Source organism: Lolium rigidum, chromosome 2, assembly GCF_022539505.1.
Source record: "Lolium rigidum isolate FL_2022 chromosome 2, APGP_CSIRO_Lrig_0.1, whole genome shotgun sequence".
In the NCBI taxonomy this organism is placed as follows: Eukaryota; Viridiplantae; Streptophyta; class Magnoliopsida; order Poales; family Poaceae; genus Lolium; species Lolium rigidum.
This window is the reverse complement of record NC_061509.1, coordinates 64,777,931-64,794,835: the sequence shown is the minus strand read 5'-3', so window position 1 is coordinate 64,794,835 and position 16,905 is coordinate 64,777,931. Positions and strand designations below refer to the sequence as shown.

Genomic DNA, 16,905 nt, shown 5'->3' with positions numbered 1-16,905 from the left:
GAGGCCGCCGAGAAAGCTCGGGCGGAGGCAGACGAGCAGGCGGCGGCCATCGCCGCCGTCCAGGAGTTCGAGGCGCGGCAGGCGCGGCAGGCGCGACAGGCGCAGGAGGAGGCGGCGAGGATCGCCTTCATCCCCTACGTCATCCTTGACGACTAGACGTAGGTTGATGCTTAGTTAGATGTAGTATGATCAATATGTATGTATGATCCCTAGTATGATCAATGAAGATGAACTTCCCGGGGTTTTTATTTTTGAAAATACGGGACGAAATACGGGGTCTGCTAGACGGAATGGCTCGAAATGGAGCAGTTTTTCGATACGGGGCGAAATAAGAGACTTATACGGGGCAGCGAAATACGGGGCCTGTTAGAGCATGTCTAACAGGCCCCGTATTTTTTCGCCCCGTATAACACGAGTAAAGGGCCCTGTATCCGGTTTCAGCCGGCCAAAAACTCGGGCGAGCTAGCGAGCCCGTATCCCACCCCGTAAAACAGAATAATTCTGTTTTACGGGGTGGGGATACGGGCTCTGCTAGCTCGTCCGAGTTTTTGGCCCCTCAAAACAGGGTTTTAGACAGAAATTTGCACAACAATTTCACATCAAACATAGCACATCAAAAATATGTGATGCATAATTCATAGTTTTAACATCACAACACGATCATAGGCAATGTTCAAGCCACGGAATTCCCAAATGTGATCAACCATCAACGGATCCATCACCACCGGCGCCACCGCTCGCCGGAGACTCACCTTGATCACGAGCTTGACGCGCAGCCTTCTTCCTCGCAATGATGTCCGCCTTGGTCTCCTTCCACCACGCCAGGTGATCCTCGTCCATGCCGTCGGTGCGCATCATCATGATTTCCTCTCCTCGGCCAAGAGCTCCTTCATGGCCTTGGCTTCTTTGGTTGCGATCATCTTCATGTCAAGCTCCTTCCTTGCTTGCACCTTGGCAAGCTTCACCACACTCTTCTTGTCGGTGATGATGAGCTTGGTCTCCAACGTCTTCATCGTCAATGCCTCCTTGGACTTCATGAGTTGATCCAACTTCTCCCGAAGCTAGGCTGCTTCAAGTTCTACCTTGACCCTCTCCTTGGCCTTCTTGTTGCCCTCGGGCTTGCTTGGTGTTTCTCCCCCTCATGTCCTCCGCTTCATCATCCATGGTGATAAGTGCCTCCTTCTTGCACTTTGGCTCGTTGTCCCGCAACTTCCATTTAGGAAGATGTTGAAGGATGGAAAAGCAATGTTCAAATTGAAATTCCTTGTTCTTTGAGCCGGCCATGTCCTTGTACCTACCTTGAGCATACTTGGGCTGCACAACAATAGTATGAGGAGATGTTTCCACATCATGAACACATCATCAACACAAGGAAAACTTATGTAGTCCTCCGAGCACGCATCCACTAGGAGGGTTGTCGGCCACTTGATCCATGGCGGCACTCCAACGAGAACAAGCCGGCTTGATGATGTTCCATCGGCCTTCAAGGGAGCGGTAGGATCCGTCCGCCATGCTCTTCGTGCGAGGCTTCGGTCGATGGTATTGATCCTCAATGCGGCGCCAATAGCGCTTGCCGCCTTGGTCCACTCCGGTGCACGCATCCATCCCCACCTTGCTCCAAGCACGGACCAAGATGACGTCCTCGATCTCGCCGTAGTTCGCCGTGCGTGGCTCGGCGTCGACGAAGAACCGGCGGCAGCCGAATCAACCTCAACCACCTCCTCGTCACCCTCATCCTCCTCCTCATCATCAAAGTCTTCAACATTGCACTCCCCATCGAATGCACCGATACCGGCGTCCAAATTCACCGCGGAATCGTTGAGCTTTTTCCAAGTACGATGTTGTGGACTCAACATCGAACACCTTGTCTACGTCGATGGTGGTTGGCGGCGGCGCGGGCAGTGCAACGGCCGGAACGGACGGAGGAGGGGTCGTGACCTTGGAGGCCGGCGGAGGCGCGAGGCCGATGCGGGCCGATTGCCTTGGTCCGCACCTTGGCCGGCGCCACGCCCTCGGCCGGCGGCCTTGCTCTTCAACCGGCCCGTCTTCTTGGCAGCCGGCGGCGCTCGCCGGTGAATCGGCGGCCGCCGCCGGTGCTTCGAAGAATTGCTTCGGGATCCTCTTCCTCTTCGACGGGATGGTGGAGGCGATCATGGCGGACACGACGCCGGCGGCCGGCGGACCTCCGACGGGGACATCAACCACCGCGTCCGAAGGAGGTGTACCGCCGGCGGTAGGCGGCTCTTGCGGACGGTCCATGGCGGCCGGATCCGGTCGGGAATGGCGCGGGGGAGGAGATCGGGCGGCGGCGGCGGCAGTTGGCTTCAGCGAAATGCTTCCCGCGCAGTGGAGTGGACGATAGTGGTTTCGCCCACTATCCCTGCTCCCACCCCGCACAAGTAGGGGGCGAGGACCCGCCCCGTACTCGAAAACAGCAAAAAACGATTCGGGAGCCGTTTTTACGGGACGTGCTAGATGGCCGGGTAGAGCCGAAACCCTCAAACCGGCGGTTATTATACGGGTTTGCCCCTTTTACGGGGTCTGTTAGACCTGCTCTTAGACATGCTCTTATACCAGGTTCATCTCAAAGCAATTCAATGAGGTGGGCAGGGCACGCACTGAACTAGCACTCTCCGTTGTATGGTTTATGATCCTGTTTTGTATGATTATTGTTAGCGCCACGCGGTTCGGTGGTGCAGGTATGTCAAACGGAAAAATAGCTTGTAGCGCAACGGAATAAGATTACGCTCTTTCAAAATTACACGGTTCTTAAATCTGAAAAGGAAGAGGTGGAGCCAATTCCTTCAGCAAGCACAGTCGTAAGGGAGCAGATACAATACCTCTTCAGTCGTGCCTACATGACTTGAAGTGCGAAAGCCATATTTCATTTGAAAGATCCCCTGTCAGTAGATCATGCAATTACACAGAATGTACAATAGAACTACATGCACAATATATTCTTTTATTTAAGAAAGAAAAGAATGTATGGAAACAATATGTAAATACATGTAAACCCAAAGAGGGCTTACCCAGCTCACAAGACTAAGGAGGTTATTAGCCAGTTTCTGAATGTCTACACCATTCCACAGCAAGTCGTGTGGTGAAACAGAGAACTGAAGCCTGAAAAGAACATTTTGAACAACAAACATGGTTTATCAAGTTTTGAAAAACAAACAAACATGGTTTATCTTGAAAGATGCCTCAGTTTAGTACTTCTGAAAATCTATCATGAAACTGCATCATCTTGGAACATGAGAAATTTAAATGGTATAAATGAACAATGGTATAATGCACCTGAATTAGAGGCCCATTGCAAGCCATGTCAACTACCCCAACCCTTGCTAGCCGGCAAAGCAAATGGACCTTGTGCACAAGTTCAGCCAACTCCTGAACAAATACGAAAGTAGCAACTGGTCAATACTAGAAAAAAGTCCCCCTTGCACAAAAATAGAGATGGTACTTTGAACCTTTTAAAAGTACATTAAAGGGAATGGGAACTGATGCCCCATTCAGATATGGTTCAGGGATCTCTTCTGAGTAGGCTGCATAGCAGTACATTACACAGCAAATAGGCTGCTACCTGGCAATCTTGAGCAGTCAGCACAAAATGTAGGGCCACAGTGACAACACAAGTTCCTTTCTTCACTGGATAAAGTAATGGTAAAAGGTTAGTTATGCACCAACCACGAGATACAGCGAGCTCTGAGAAAATAAGTAAAGGCATTTCATCCTTATTCCTACCATTCATATAGTACTATCAAGATTTGTTATCCATGTAAAAATCTATAAAAAGAAAGCTCACATTAGAGGCTCCAGCACCATCGAGATCTAGGTGGATCAAAACCTGCCGTTAGAACTTTCTTCTAAGACCTGCATTGAGCGAAGAAGAAATCGAATCCAAACATGTTTCATGCGTGCAAACCACAACTATTTCAGATATAGACAATCCTTGTTGTTCATTCTTGACTATACCCTTACTGTTCACCGATCAACTACCTGGTGTCTTTACAACTGCCTGAAACACCTGGCGATACTTGCTTGGAATAGGGTACTTGTGGTATGCAGCCTTGAGTAGCCATTTCAACACATTCATATGCTAAAGAAGCAGCAACAGCAATCTTCTCGCACCTTTCATATTCATGACCAACAAATCTAGGCAATAAAATGAACAGAATTAATCATAGTGACCAAACTTGCGCACTGTTTACATAAAAACAAGAGTACTGTTACACAAAACCACAGCTTCAGATTATCTAGTTGGATAAGGCCAACAATTATATTGTTATCAGACCAAATTTTCCAGCATCCAGCTAGCAAAAATTTAGTAATATCACATCAGCTTGAAACAGCAAGGTTCTACAAAACCATTAATGTGAGGGGCAGTAGGCATAGGCAACATACTAACAATACATGTTTAGACATCAGCGAAGACTGATATCAGCAGGACATGACACATACTGAAACACATGTTTTGCAGTGGATTAAGCTAACAGTGGAACATATGTCAGATTTAGATTGATAATTAGTATACTCCATGTGTAATACTGTGCCTCCTTAACAGATATATCTTCTATAACTAAATAGGACCCCCACACTACTGATTTTTGCAGTACAAGCAGCAGCGCCACATCATATATTATTTTTAAATCTTTTTTTTTTGCCAAACAACAATGAAATCCCAAGCGGTCTTTTCGCACGCAGTCTTTCCACTTCCAATTAACCACATCGCCTCCCCACTTCTCATTTCCCCCTCCTTTTCTGTAAAAATCCAGCCCACTTCATTATAGTGATTGTGGAACTTACTATAGGTTATAGTGATTGTCTTCATCTGCGTCTGCCGCGTGTGGATGAAACCTTATTTTGAGTCATCAAAGCTCAGTAGCCACAGCCAAGACATCATATATTTTCCTCCTACTGTCATCCAAGACATGTGTATTGGCATCCATGGACTACCTACAATGCTACAAGAGGCTGCAACCGATCTTTTCTGCCTCCTATAAACTGATTACTGCATTCTAAGTTAACTTGTTGATATCCTTATACGATTGTTCCTTTTACATGTAGAGTACTGATCGATGCCATCGATTATTTCCCCAACACGCTAATACTGAACAAAATGTCATTTTCCTGGTATGCGGCTCACACTTCTTTTCGAATTTCTCCCATTTAGATTGTCTATATCATTTATTGGTGCATCCTCTGTTGCAGGGGAGTTTCACACAATCAGCAAAAGGCCCTGATGTTTTCTCAGCAATATACTTCCAGATTATTTTTTCCTCTAGATATATTTATTAATCTATGTAACTGTAGGGTACTTTTTGGACTCCTACACACGATGTGAAGTTTGCATGCTTGCTCTGAGTAGTACAATAATCTTTGGTACACACACACTGAACTTTTCTGGGTGGTGTTATTTTTCCGCTGACCACTCTGCTTCTATATTTCAGAAAAATAATCTACGTATCCATGATATAGAAGACAGGGCAAGCAATCTGTTCATGTCATTACTAACTGGAACAACATAGTAATAGTTTGAACTGAGTCGAAATAAATGCTCCAGGAAAGGAGAAGAATCACATACGCACCTAGATAAGGCGCAGCAGGCTCGACAGCTGCACCAGTCGTGCAATTGGCCTTGGCCTTGAGCGCAGCCAGCGGTGGTCGGTGGAAGCCCGTCATCCGCGTCCGGCTGCAGCTGGGAGGCGTGTGCGCACACGGCTGTGCAAAGGACGGCGGCGGGGACCGTATCCCTGGCTGCTCGAAGGAAGGGTGGAGCGGGGCATCCTCGCCAGCATCACTTGTCCCGCGGGAGGTGGAGGCCGGCGCTGTGCAGCCCTCTAACGCGCGCGCGGTGGCTGCGGCAGCGGAACCGGTAGAGAGGATGTCCGCGGGGGAGGCCTGGCCTGCCCCCGAGCGAGCGAGATCCTCGGGCCGGCGGTGGGATGGGGCGCGGCGGCGTGGGTGGGGAGGCAGTGTGTGGGGGCCACCGGAGTGAGGAGAGAGATTGAGAGAAGTGTGCGTTCGGATAGGAAATCCACCAGTAATGCTACACGTACAAAAATCATTTTACGGTAATCATCTACGGACGCGCATGTTCCAGGGAGCTCTACGACCAGATCAGTAAGATAAATGTAAGATGTACCATTGGGATGAACCCTGTCTGCTGATGCCTCCGCCTGCTTATTGGTTCGATGAACACTGGGACGTGGCGAGAGCATCTCGTCTGCATGATACCGTGTACGACCTGGTGCCCCTCGACCATCATCGCCGTTCTGTCGCCCTGACGTTCATGCACGACAGAAAATGGCTTGGCGCGAACGGCGACTGGATCGCCGCCGCCGATCATCATGGGTGCTAGTGGTGCCTCGTGAACGTCTACACCGAGCGACATATCCCCCTTCCATCCCTACCTGATCCGAAGATTGGTCATTATAGTGTTTCATATCAACCTGCTACTGAAGAATGGTCATACTATGTTTTCTGGGGTCGAGCAATTAATTTGTTGAAGATTGTAATCTGCCAAGTGCCCACAAAAGGTGGGAGGTACGCAGATTACAAGCTCATCGCCTTGTTCGACAAAAGGATTTTCTACCTTGAAGGGGGTGGCGACTGGAGAATGTTGGAGAACCCTTCACCTGAACATCATTTTCCGACGTTCTGTGGTGCCATTGAACTCGGTGGCCAAGTTTTTGCGGTGGGCGAAATTAGGGGCTACACGTACTGCTGGAACACCGCAAATGGTATTTTTCAGTCCTTATGTTGCATTGCATGATACACTGCCTTAATCAATGAAGTTATTCATGAACTACCTTGTTTATATTTTACCTTTCATAAATGACTTAATGATCACACCCCCTTTTGCTGAATATGAATGAACCGTTGCTTGCAATGAATTAGTACTAATTAGTCACCAACAAACATAGTATGCTCAGTATGTGATTGCATTCCTGAATTAGTAATTCTACGCCACTGCAGAATATGGATGTAATTAACCAGTATCTCAAAAGATAAGATAACACTATGAAGGCACCCTTTTTGATAACCTTTTACACCCATTGTTTCATATATAACTAACTGATTTTTGCTCCAAAAGGAGGACGAGAGACCCCCGCCATCTGCATCAGAGAGATGCATAAGGACTTTCATAAGTATATGACTTAACGATCACATCTTTTATCTGAATATGAATGAACCGTTGCTTGCAATGAATTAGTACTAATCAGTCATCAGCAAATATAGTATACTTCGTATGTGAATGCATTCCTGAATTAGTAACCAGTATCTCAAAAGATAAGGTAGCACTATGAAGGCACCCTTTTTATAACCTTTTACACCCATTGTTTCATATATAACTAATTGATTTTTGCTCCAAAAGGAGGACGAGAGACCCCCGCCATCTGCATCAGAGAGATGTATAAGGACTTTCATAAGTATATGACTTAACGATCACATCCTTTATCTGAATATGAATGAACTGTTGCTTGCAATCAATTAGTACTAATCAGTCATCAACAAACATAGTATACTTCGTATGTGAATGCATTCCTGAATTAGTAACTCTATGTCTCTATGTCACTGCAGAATATGGATGTAATTAACAAGTATCTCAAATGTTAACGTAGCACAATGAAGGCACCCTTTGGATAGGAAATCCACCAGTAATGCTACACCTACAAAAATCATTTTACGGAAATCATCTACAGACGCGCATCGTGCACGGTAGCGTGGAGGAAGGTTTCCGATTTTTATGGGAGGAATCAAAGCTGAACCAACCAATTTACTCCACGTCAGTCAGTAAGAATATTTGTAACCGAAAGAGTCCGTAAGTCTAGGATTATTGGAAATCCACGGGTGCAGGAGTACGAACGCATTGTCTGGAAACAAGTAAAAAAATTCTGAAATAAAATTTTATTTCTTTGGGAAAAATAAGAACTCGAAGGAAGAATGATAAGTTTTGATGTTCTGACATAACTATTCACATGATATTGTTTGGACAGGGTGTTTCTGCCAGGGTGCATATGCATCCTTTATTTAAAATACATTTTAAATATATTTACAAATATTTAAAAAAATACAAATAAAAATAACTAGCAAGACATTATCCCAACTAACAAGACACTTTCCACTCTTTTGAATGTCCTTGTTGTTCCATGAAAAAAATTCTGCAGAACTTTTCAAAGTGATCCAAAATGGTAAAATGTACCATAACTATGCTCATAGCAAAGTAGTATAGGCATCGCAGCAATAACAGATTTAATCACCATGAGTTTGCTAGAATATGACAAGAGATTAGCAATACCCGCTAGTCTTTTATCCACTCTCCCCACCAGATAGGTGAGGTCCTCACTTCTGGGTTTAGAGCATCTTTAACCGCATCCTTCAAAGCATCCCTAAATGGTGTCGGATCGAGTGTTTGAGGGACGTGTTTTATTCGTGTCGTGTTTGGAGGATGTCGCTCCCCAGCCGCGTCCCCCAAATGTCGTCCCCAAACTTTTTTATAGGGGGTTTTCGGAAACACAACCATTTATTAAACATACCATACAAATAAATATGTTTGCGAAAATTGTTTTCAAATTAAAATACAACAAACAATAAAACAACTAAACAAATGTAATAAATGGGGCTAGATCAAGGCGCCGCGACATTTGCTGATAATCCTTTGATCCTCCACATATGGTCAACGAGATTATTTTGAAGTTGCTCGTAACATTGTTGAAAGGACGAGATGGCGCCTAGGGGGTGAATAGGCGTTTTAAAAACTCTTACGGATTTAGCTTGTAAGAATGCAGAATTAAAATAACGTTTATTTTACAAGCACAAATCCTAAATATGCTAAGCTCAACTAAGTGCAACCATAACAACTAGAACTAAGAAAGATAGGCACAAGATATATGTAGCACAAGTGATAGCAAGATATATGTACTTCAAGCACGATGACTATCACAAGAAAAGTAAGCTCGGGTATAGAAATAACCGAGGCACGCGGAGACGAGGATGTATTCCCGTGTTCCCTTCCTTTGAAAGAAGGTACGTCACGTTTGGAGAACTGGAGGTCCCACGAAGGATTCCCCAACGCCACGAAGGCTCACCCTATTCTCCGAGCCAAACCCACGAAGGATAATGGTCATTTCTTTATGGTTAGCTTTTCCTCCACTCCGGAGATGGCAAGCTCCAAAACCACTTCACAAGCTCCACGAAGGAGAAGCCCGGACCTCTTCACAATCTTCCTTGAAGAGATCGGAGCACCACCCGCCAAGCCAACTAGGAGGTCTCCCTCCAAGAGTAACAAGCTCACTGTCTCTCACTCGAACTAATCGTGGTGGAGAGCTCAACACTATGCAATGATGCAAAGCAAGAACACTAGAGGTGTTCAAATCCTTCACACTCAAATCCCACCAAAGCAACAAATGATAGGATGAGATTAGAGAGGAAGGACAAGGAGGAAATTAACAAATGACTGCAAGATCTAGATCCAAAGGGGTTCCCTCACTTAGAGGAAAAATGGATTGGTGGGGATTGTAGGTCTAGATCTTGTAACATCCCAAATTTTCAAAACAAAGAAGAAATGAAATTCCCTTATTCCAAAATTTTGAGCCAACAAAAACTTGGAGTTGTGTGCATAGTGCTCATGCATGTAGGATGTGATATTGCCATGATGTTTGTTTGAAGTGTTTAACAATGCTTATAAACCCTAAACCATGCCTATTGGGATCAAAGAGAAACAAAGCAAAAAGAAAATAAAATAAAAATAGCATCACATATGAGACTATGGCCACTTTTGCAAATCTTCACCTAGGCCATGCTTACTTTGTGTAGATGGTTTGAAAACCTTAATAAACTCAAAATAATAATATTTGAATCAAAGGAATGCAAAACAAATCAAAAGAAAAATCAAAACCAAGTCACATATGATAAATGTCATTTGTGACAATTATATCATGGTGCCTACTTTGAGCCTCTGTAGTAAACAGTTTCTCAACTAAACTTTCCCATCTCTTTGCTCCTCATCCAAGTACACATAAAAATGAATAAAGTGGTGTTGACCAATCATGCTAAATCAAATTCAATTGCTTATAATAAGTAACCAAAGTGACAACATTGAAACAGATTCTAGATCAACCCAAATTTGATTTTCACCAGACCATTTCCAAATTTCAAACCAAGGCCATCAAGAGGTGCCAAATATTAATTGAATCACACCTATAAATTATTTTGGCAAAATACAAATTCAAAGTTCTTTCGGCCATTTCATCAAACACATGGTGTGCACAATCTGGTTATGTGCATACACTCTATTATCCTTTGGATTTTTGCCTAAACCAGAGATCATGTGTGATCATCATTGTCCTTTTACATCCCCTGGATCAAGCCATACCCTTGCACCACTGTTCCAAGGAGAGAAGTGACCAAACATTGCTCATGTCATGCACTCATGACCTCACCATGCCAACTCCCTCTCCTCTCTTCCCTGGCTCACATCAGCATGTCCTGGAGGTTGACATTGCTCCCCTGATCATGATCACACCAGCCCTTGGCCAAGGAGAGCATGGCACTGCCCTGGCCAGGACGTGCCCACGACGCCCTATGACACCAGAGCGCGCACGGACACGCCCACGGGCACGCCAGAGCGTCGCCTCGCCCCATCACTTCTGACCTCCCCTCGCCCTCTCCTCTCGCACACGCACTCACCCATGACCCAGCTCCCTCCCAGACACCTCCAAGTGGACACCGGAGCCCTGTAGTTGTCGTCACCATCGACGGCCACCCGCCATAGTACCTCCCGGACACCGACGTCACCGCACGCTCCCGTCTACCTCCTGCTTCGCCATGACGCTCACGAGGACCGCCAGATGACGCGGCACCGTCCTAGCACCTCGCCCATGCCTCTCCGCCGTTGTAGCCTCGCCTCCATCATTGACCTGTCCGTGAGCCTCGGCCCTCTCACGAGCCTATAAAATGAGCCCTCCCCTGCTCGATCTCTGCACACCATCTCACTCCCCTCTCCTCTCTGAGCACTCTAGCACACTCGCCCCGCCACATTGCTTCCAGGTTCGCCGGAATTTGGCCGGAGTTCGCCGCGGCAGTAGCCAGAAGGAGGCGACGATTTCGACCACCTCCGCCGCTCCCTCGACCCTCGTTGGACTCGCCGTCGTCGACCATTTCGATTGCCCACCTCGCCGAACCTCGCCGGACCTCTGATAAGCCTCCGACCCCCTAGCTCCGCCATAGCCAGGGTTTTATCTCGTCGTTGATGACGATGAGCCTCGACCGTCGATCTTCGTTCTAATCCAACGGACCCCTTTCTCTCATACCGATTCGGGTTTTATTAGTCACTGACATGCGGGACCCTTTGTCAGGCCGCCCGCGCGTGCGAGATGCGTTGCTGGGCCGGCCTACGAACCCCCCTCTCTGGCCCATTCTCGTTTCCCGCCTAAGCCCATGCGTTTGAATTCATTTTAAATCTGTTAAACCAATTTTGAATACTGGTGCCTTATTCACATTTGAATAAAAACAAATCTACCCTTCCAAATTGGATGATTCAAATTTGGTATGAAAGTAGATGAAATTCTCTATCCAACCCCATGGGTCTCAACCCTTGTTTCATTACAAAACACTTGCAACAAAAATAACAAGGCAGTAGGTTTTCAGATTTCAAACATTTATTAAAAATCAACCATAATTCATTTTGAGTTGATTCCAACTCTCAAAAATCAAATTGCATATTGTCTATCTAAATATGTGAAATTATGACATGGTTGTTTCATATGATCATGGGCTAGATTCAAATAATGGCTATGTAGTCATTTCTAGCTCATTTAAATTATTTTAAAAATAGTAATTAAATCTTATGAGGTATAGCCTCCCTTTTTAATCACTTTCCCAAGTAATTCAATGTGAGGTGATGATAGTCTTCATGACCTCATATGTTATTACTTGAGAATATTAAATCATTTCCAAAGTAGTATTTAAATGGAATTTCTATTTTCGTGCCCTCGGGTCCTTAGTTGTGCTCAGTTTTCCCAGCTCCTTAGTTTTTCCTCAGTTTTCCCCAAGACCTTGTCTGAAACCCGCAGAAGGAGCTCGGACGGAAGGAATCTGTTAAGTTGACCGTTCTGTGCTGACGAGTGGGGTCGTGTCATTTGTGGGACCGCGTCGTGTGGGGCCGCGTCGTGTGGGGCTGGTAAGAAGGAACCGCGTGGGACAGGACGAGACCATGTTTGTGTGGCCGTAGCATGTGGGGCCGTAGCGTGTTGAGCCGTGTGGGTCTGGGACGTGGGCACGAGTGCTTTCGCCCAGATTAGCAGTTTTCAATGTACCTTTTTCCTCTCTCTCGCTCGATCTCATTCATATTTGATAGCCCAAATTGGTAGCAAATCTAGAGCAGCTTCTCCTTCTGTTTTTTAGCGCCATTCATTTCTTTATGCCTTCATTTTTACGCAATCAGGTAGGAAATCTAGGGCACAAATCCAGAGAAAATATAGGATAAGCTGCATACAGCAGCCAACATAGCATAAATATATTCACGATAGATCCAACAGTAGTACCGATAGAACCCTACAACATAAGTCACATACAGAGAGTGCAGTAGGCATGTTCAACGCCTCCAGGTAGCGCATGTGACTCGCTTGGAGGTTGCGCAGGTGAATCCCAAGTGCTTTGTGTTTGGCCATGAACGCATGCACGTTCACCGTTGTTCCAACTCTAGCGCCGCATCTGCCAATGGATTCAGCATGGTTCACCAGGCAGTTGAAGTCGGTGGCGCGGAGCTTCCTGTTGCAAAAGGGGCACTTGTAAATGCCTCGAGCAAAGGGGCCATCGAATGGCCGGACTGCAGCCTCCTGAGGATGTGACGAGTCTTGGTGTGGAAGGACTCGTCGTCGCTGTCGACGTCGCTGCTCTGCACCTGTCACGTAGCACCAAAGATCGTGCAAAAAACACAGAGTCAATTGCAACGATGATGGAACAGAGAGTGAACAAAGATCATGCATGATAATATGGGCTCGAAAAAAAGAGGTAGCCTCAGTTACATTGGACACACTTATATCCAGGATTTGAGTCAGTAAACCAAAGATCATGCACAACAAATTTGTACACACCAATTGTTTACTGACCAAACCCTGAATCAATTTGTGCCCAAATATTCATCATCATCGGCACAAATCTTAAACAAAAGCAAATCACAAACACTAATAACACAAGATCTAACACAAAAGGATTGAACTAGGAACAGACGCACCCTAATAACGCAAGATCTAACACAAATGAATTGAACTAGGAACAGACGAACTCTAATAACGCTAGATCTAACACAAAAGGATTGAAATGGGATAAGAACAAGGGAGCAAAGGGTTACCTCCGGCTCGTCGTCGATGATGCTGGTGTCGTAGGGGTTCTCCGGCGCGACGTACGGCACTGGTTCGTACGGGTTCCAAGCGATGGGGGCCTGGACGGTGGCGGCGTCCGATGCGCCGGCGGCTGATGCGCCGGCTGCTACGTTCGAAGCAGCGACAGGGGCCTGGACAGGGGCAGCGGCCGATGCGCCGGCGGCTGATGCACCGACAATGGGCATCTCATTCTTGTCCATCGCCGGCGGTTTTCTTCGGGGTTTTTTCTTCGGTTGTGGAGAAGATGATGGGACAGGAGAGGCGGTTGCAGTGAGAACGTGCGTCGAGGGAGAGAAAAAGGGCTCTATAAAGACGAAGGTGGCGTGTACCGCAACACGCGTCCGCTATGCACGGCTGCAGCCTGCACCGCGACACGAGTCTAACCCTGGGACGTTTGGTGTACTCAGTTATAACCTCGGGCCTTATACAGAAATTTTATTTGTACTCAGTTTTCCCCTCGAGTACTTAGACTGGCAAATGCAATATACTCAGTTTTACCCTGAAGTAGCTGGTCAACAGAGAGTCAACAAATGATATTAACATATCTAATTGAGTCATTTCATGCGCAAAAAAATAAAAACATAGTGGCACCTACTGATGCGCGTGGTTGACGTATTGTCTTTTCGTTCGACACGCGTCCGTTGGGAACCCCAAGAGGAAGGTGTGATGCGCACAGCGGCAAGTTTCCCTCAGTAAGAAACCAAGGTTTAATCGGACCGGTAGGAGTCAAGAAGCACGTTGAAGGTTGAGGGCGGCGGGATGTAGTGCGGCGCAACACCGGGGATTCCGGCGCCAACGTGGAACCCGCACAACACAACCAAAGTACTTTGCCCCAACGAAACGAGTGAGGTTGTCAATCTCACCGGCTTGCTGTAACAAAGAGTTAACCGTATTGTGTGGAAGATGATTGTTTGCGAGAAAACGATAGAACAAGTATTGCAGTAGGTTGTATTTCGAGTAAAGAGAATTGGACCGGGGTCCACAGTTCACTAGAGGTGTCTCTCCCATAAGACGAACAGAGCATGTTGGGTGAACAAATTACGAGTTGGGCAATTGACAAATAAAGAGGGCATGACCATGCACATACATATCATGATGAGTATAGTGAGATTTAATTGGGCATTACGACAAAGTACATAGACCGCCATCCAACTCGCATCTATGCCTAAAAAGTCCACTTTCGGGTTATCATCCGAACCCCTCCGGTATTAAGTTGCTAACAACGGACAATTGCATTAAGTATTGCGCGTAATGTAACTAGTGACTACATCCTTGAACATAGCACTAATGTTTTATCCCTAGTGGCAACAGACACATCCATAACCTTAGAGGTTCTTGTCACCCCTCCGCATTCACGGAGACATGAACCCACTATCGAGCATAAATACTCCCTCTTGGAGTTACTAGCATCAACTTGGCCAGAGCATCTACTAATAACGGAGAGCATGCAAGATCATAAACAACACATAGACATAACTTTGATAATCAACATAACAAGTATTATCTATTCATCGGATCCCAACAAACGCAACATATAGAATTACAGATAGACGATCTTGATCATGTTAGGCAGCTCACAAGATCCGACAATGATAGCACAATGGGGAGAAGACAACCATCTAGCTACTGCTATGGACCCATAGTCTAGGGGTAGACTACTCACACATCACACCGGAGGCGACCATGGCGGCGTAGAGTCCTCCGGGAGATGATTCCCCTCTCCGGCAGGGTGCCGGAGGCGATCTCCTGGATCCCCCGAGATGGGATCGGCGGCGACGACGTCTCTGGAAGGTTTTCCATATCGTGGCTCTCGGTACTGGGGGTTTCGTCACAGAGACTTTTTATAGGCGGAAGGGCAGGTCAAGAGGCGGCACGGGGGGCCCCACACCACAGGGCCGCGCGGCCAAGGGGGGGCCGCGCCGCCCTAGGGTGTGGCCCCTCCGTGGCCCCTCTTCGTCTCTCCTTCGGACTTCTGGAAGCTTCGTGAGAAAATAGGCCCCCGGGCTTTGATTTCGTCCAATTCCGAGAATATTTCCTTACTAGGATTTCGAAACCAAAAACAGCAGAAAACAAGCAATCGGCACTTCGGCATCTTGTTAATAGGTTAGTTCCGGAAAATGCACGAATATGACATAAAGTGTGCATAAAACATGTAGATAACATCAATAATGTGGCATGGAACATAAGAAATTATCGATACGTTGGAGACGTATCAGCATCCCCAAGCTTAGTTACGCTCGTCCCGAGCAGGTAAAACGATAACACGGATAATTTCCGGAGTGACGTGCCATCATAATCTTGATCATACTATTTGTAAAGCATATGTAGTGAATGCAGCGATCAAAACAATGTGTATGACATGAGTAAACAAGTGAATCATAAAGCAAAGACTTTTCATGAATAGCACTTCAAGACAAGCATCAATAAGTCTTGCATAAGAGTTAACTCATAAAGCAATAATTCAAAGTAAAGGTATTGAAGCAACACAAAAGAAGATTAAGTTTCTGCGATTGCTTTCAACTTGTAACATGTATATCTCATGGATATTGTCAACATAGAGTAATATAATAAGTGCAATAAGCAAGTATGTAGGAATCAATGCACAGCTTCACACAAGTGTTTGCTTCTTGAGGTGGAGAGAAATAGGTGAACTGACTCAACATTGAAAGTAAAAGAATGGTCCTCATAGAGGAAAAGCATCGATTGCTATATTTGTGCTAGAGCTTTGATTTTGAAAACATGAAACAATTTTGTCAACGGTAGTAATAAAGCATATGCATCATGTAAATTATATCTTATAAGTTGCAAGCCTCATGCATAGTGTACTAATAGTGCCCGCACCTTGTCCTAATTAGCTTGGACTACCTGGATTATCACCGCAATACATATGCTTTAACCAAGTTTCACAAAGGGGTACCTCTATGCCGCCTGTACAAAGGTCTAAGGAGAAAGTTCGCATTTGGATTTCTCGCTTTTGATTATTCTCAACTTAGACATCCATACCGGGACAACATAGACAACAGATAATGGACTCCTCTTTTAATGTTTTAGCATTCAACAACAATTAATTCTTTTCTCATTAGAGATTTGAGGATGTTTGTCCAAAACTGAAACTTCCACCATGAATCATGGCTTTAGTTAGCGGCCCAATGTTCTTCTCTCACAATATGCATGCTCAAACCATTCAACTCAGTGTAGATCGCCCTTACTTCCGACAAGACAAACATGCATAGCAACTCACATGAAATTCAACAATGAATAGTTGATGGCGTTCCCAGTAAACATGGTTATCGCACAACAAGCAACTTAATAAGAGATAAAGTGCATAATTACATATTCAATACCACAATAGTTTTTAAGCTATTTGTCCCATGAGCTATATATTGCAAAGGTGAATGATGGAATTTTAAAGATAGCACTCAAGCAATTTACTTTGGAATGGCGGAAAATACCATGTAGTATAGGTAGGTATGGTGGACACAAATGGCATAGTGGTTGGCTCAAGTATTTTGGATGCATG

The 16,905-nt window shown here is 45.7% G+C and overlaps 1 protein-coding gene across 6 annotated transcripts; it reads right to left on the bottom strand.

The window, feature by feature from the left end:
* Positions 1-2,448: 2,448 nt before the first annotated feature.
* LOC124691856 lies at positions 2,449-5,701 on the bottom strand. Of its 6 annotated transcripts, none has more exons than XR_006999198.1 (7): positions 5,586-5,701; positions 3,997-4,152; positions 3,803-3,870; positions 3,468-3,645; positions 3,295-3,387; positions 3,030-3,120; positions 2,449-2,900 (listed from the first exon to the last, which is right to left on the bottom strand). XR_006999198.1 is itself a non-coding variant. In XM_047225135.1 (3 exons), exons 1-3 carry the CDS (start codon positions 3,746-3,748, stop codon positions 3,055-3,057), a joined length of 327 nt encoding a protein of 108 aa, XP_047081091.1. In that variant the 5' UTR covers positions 3,749-3,774; the 3' UTR covers positions 2,907-3,054. The 6 variants fall into 6 exon arrangements, 1 of the variants encoding a protein (XP_047081091.1); XR_006999199.1 differs by having other exon boundaries at positions 3,481-3,645; XR_006999201.1 differs by having other exon boundaries at positions 3,581-3,645.
* Positions 5,702-16,905: the final 11,204 nt, after the last annotated feature.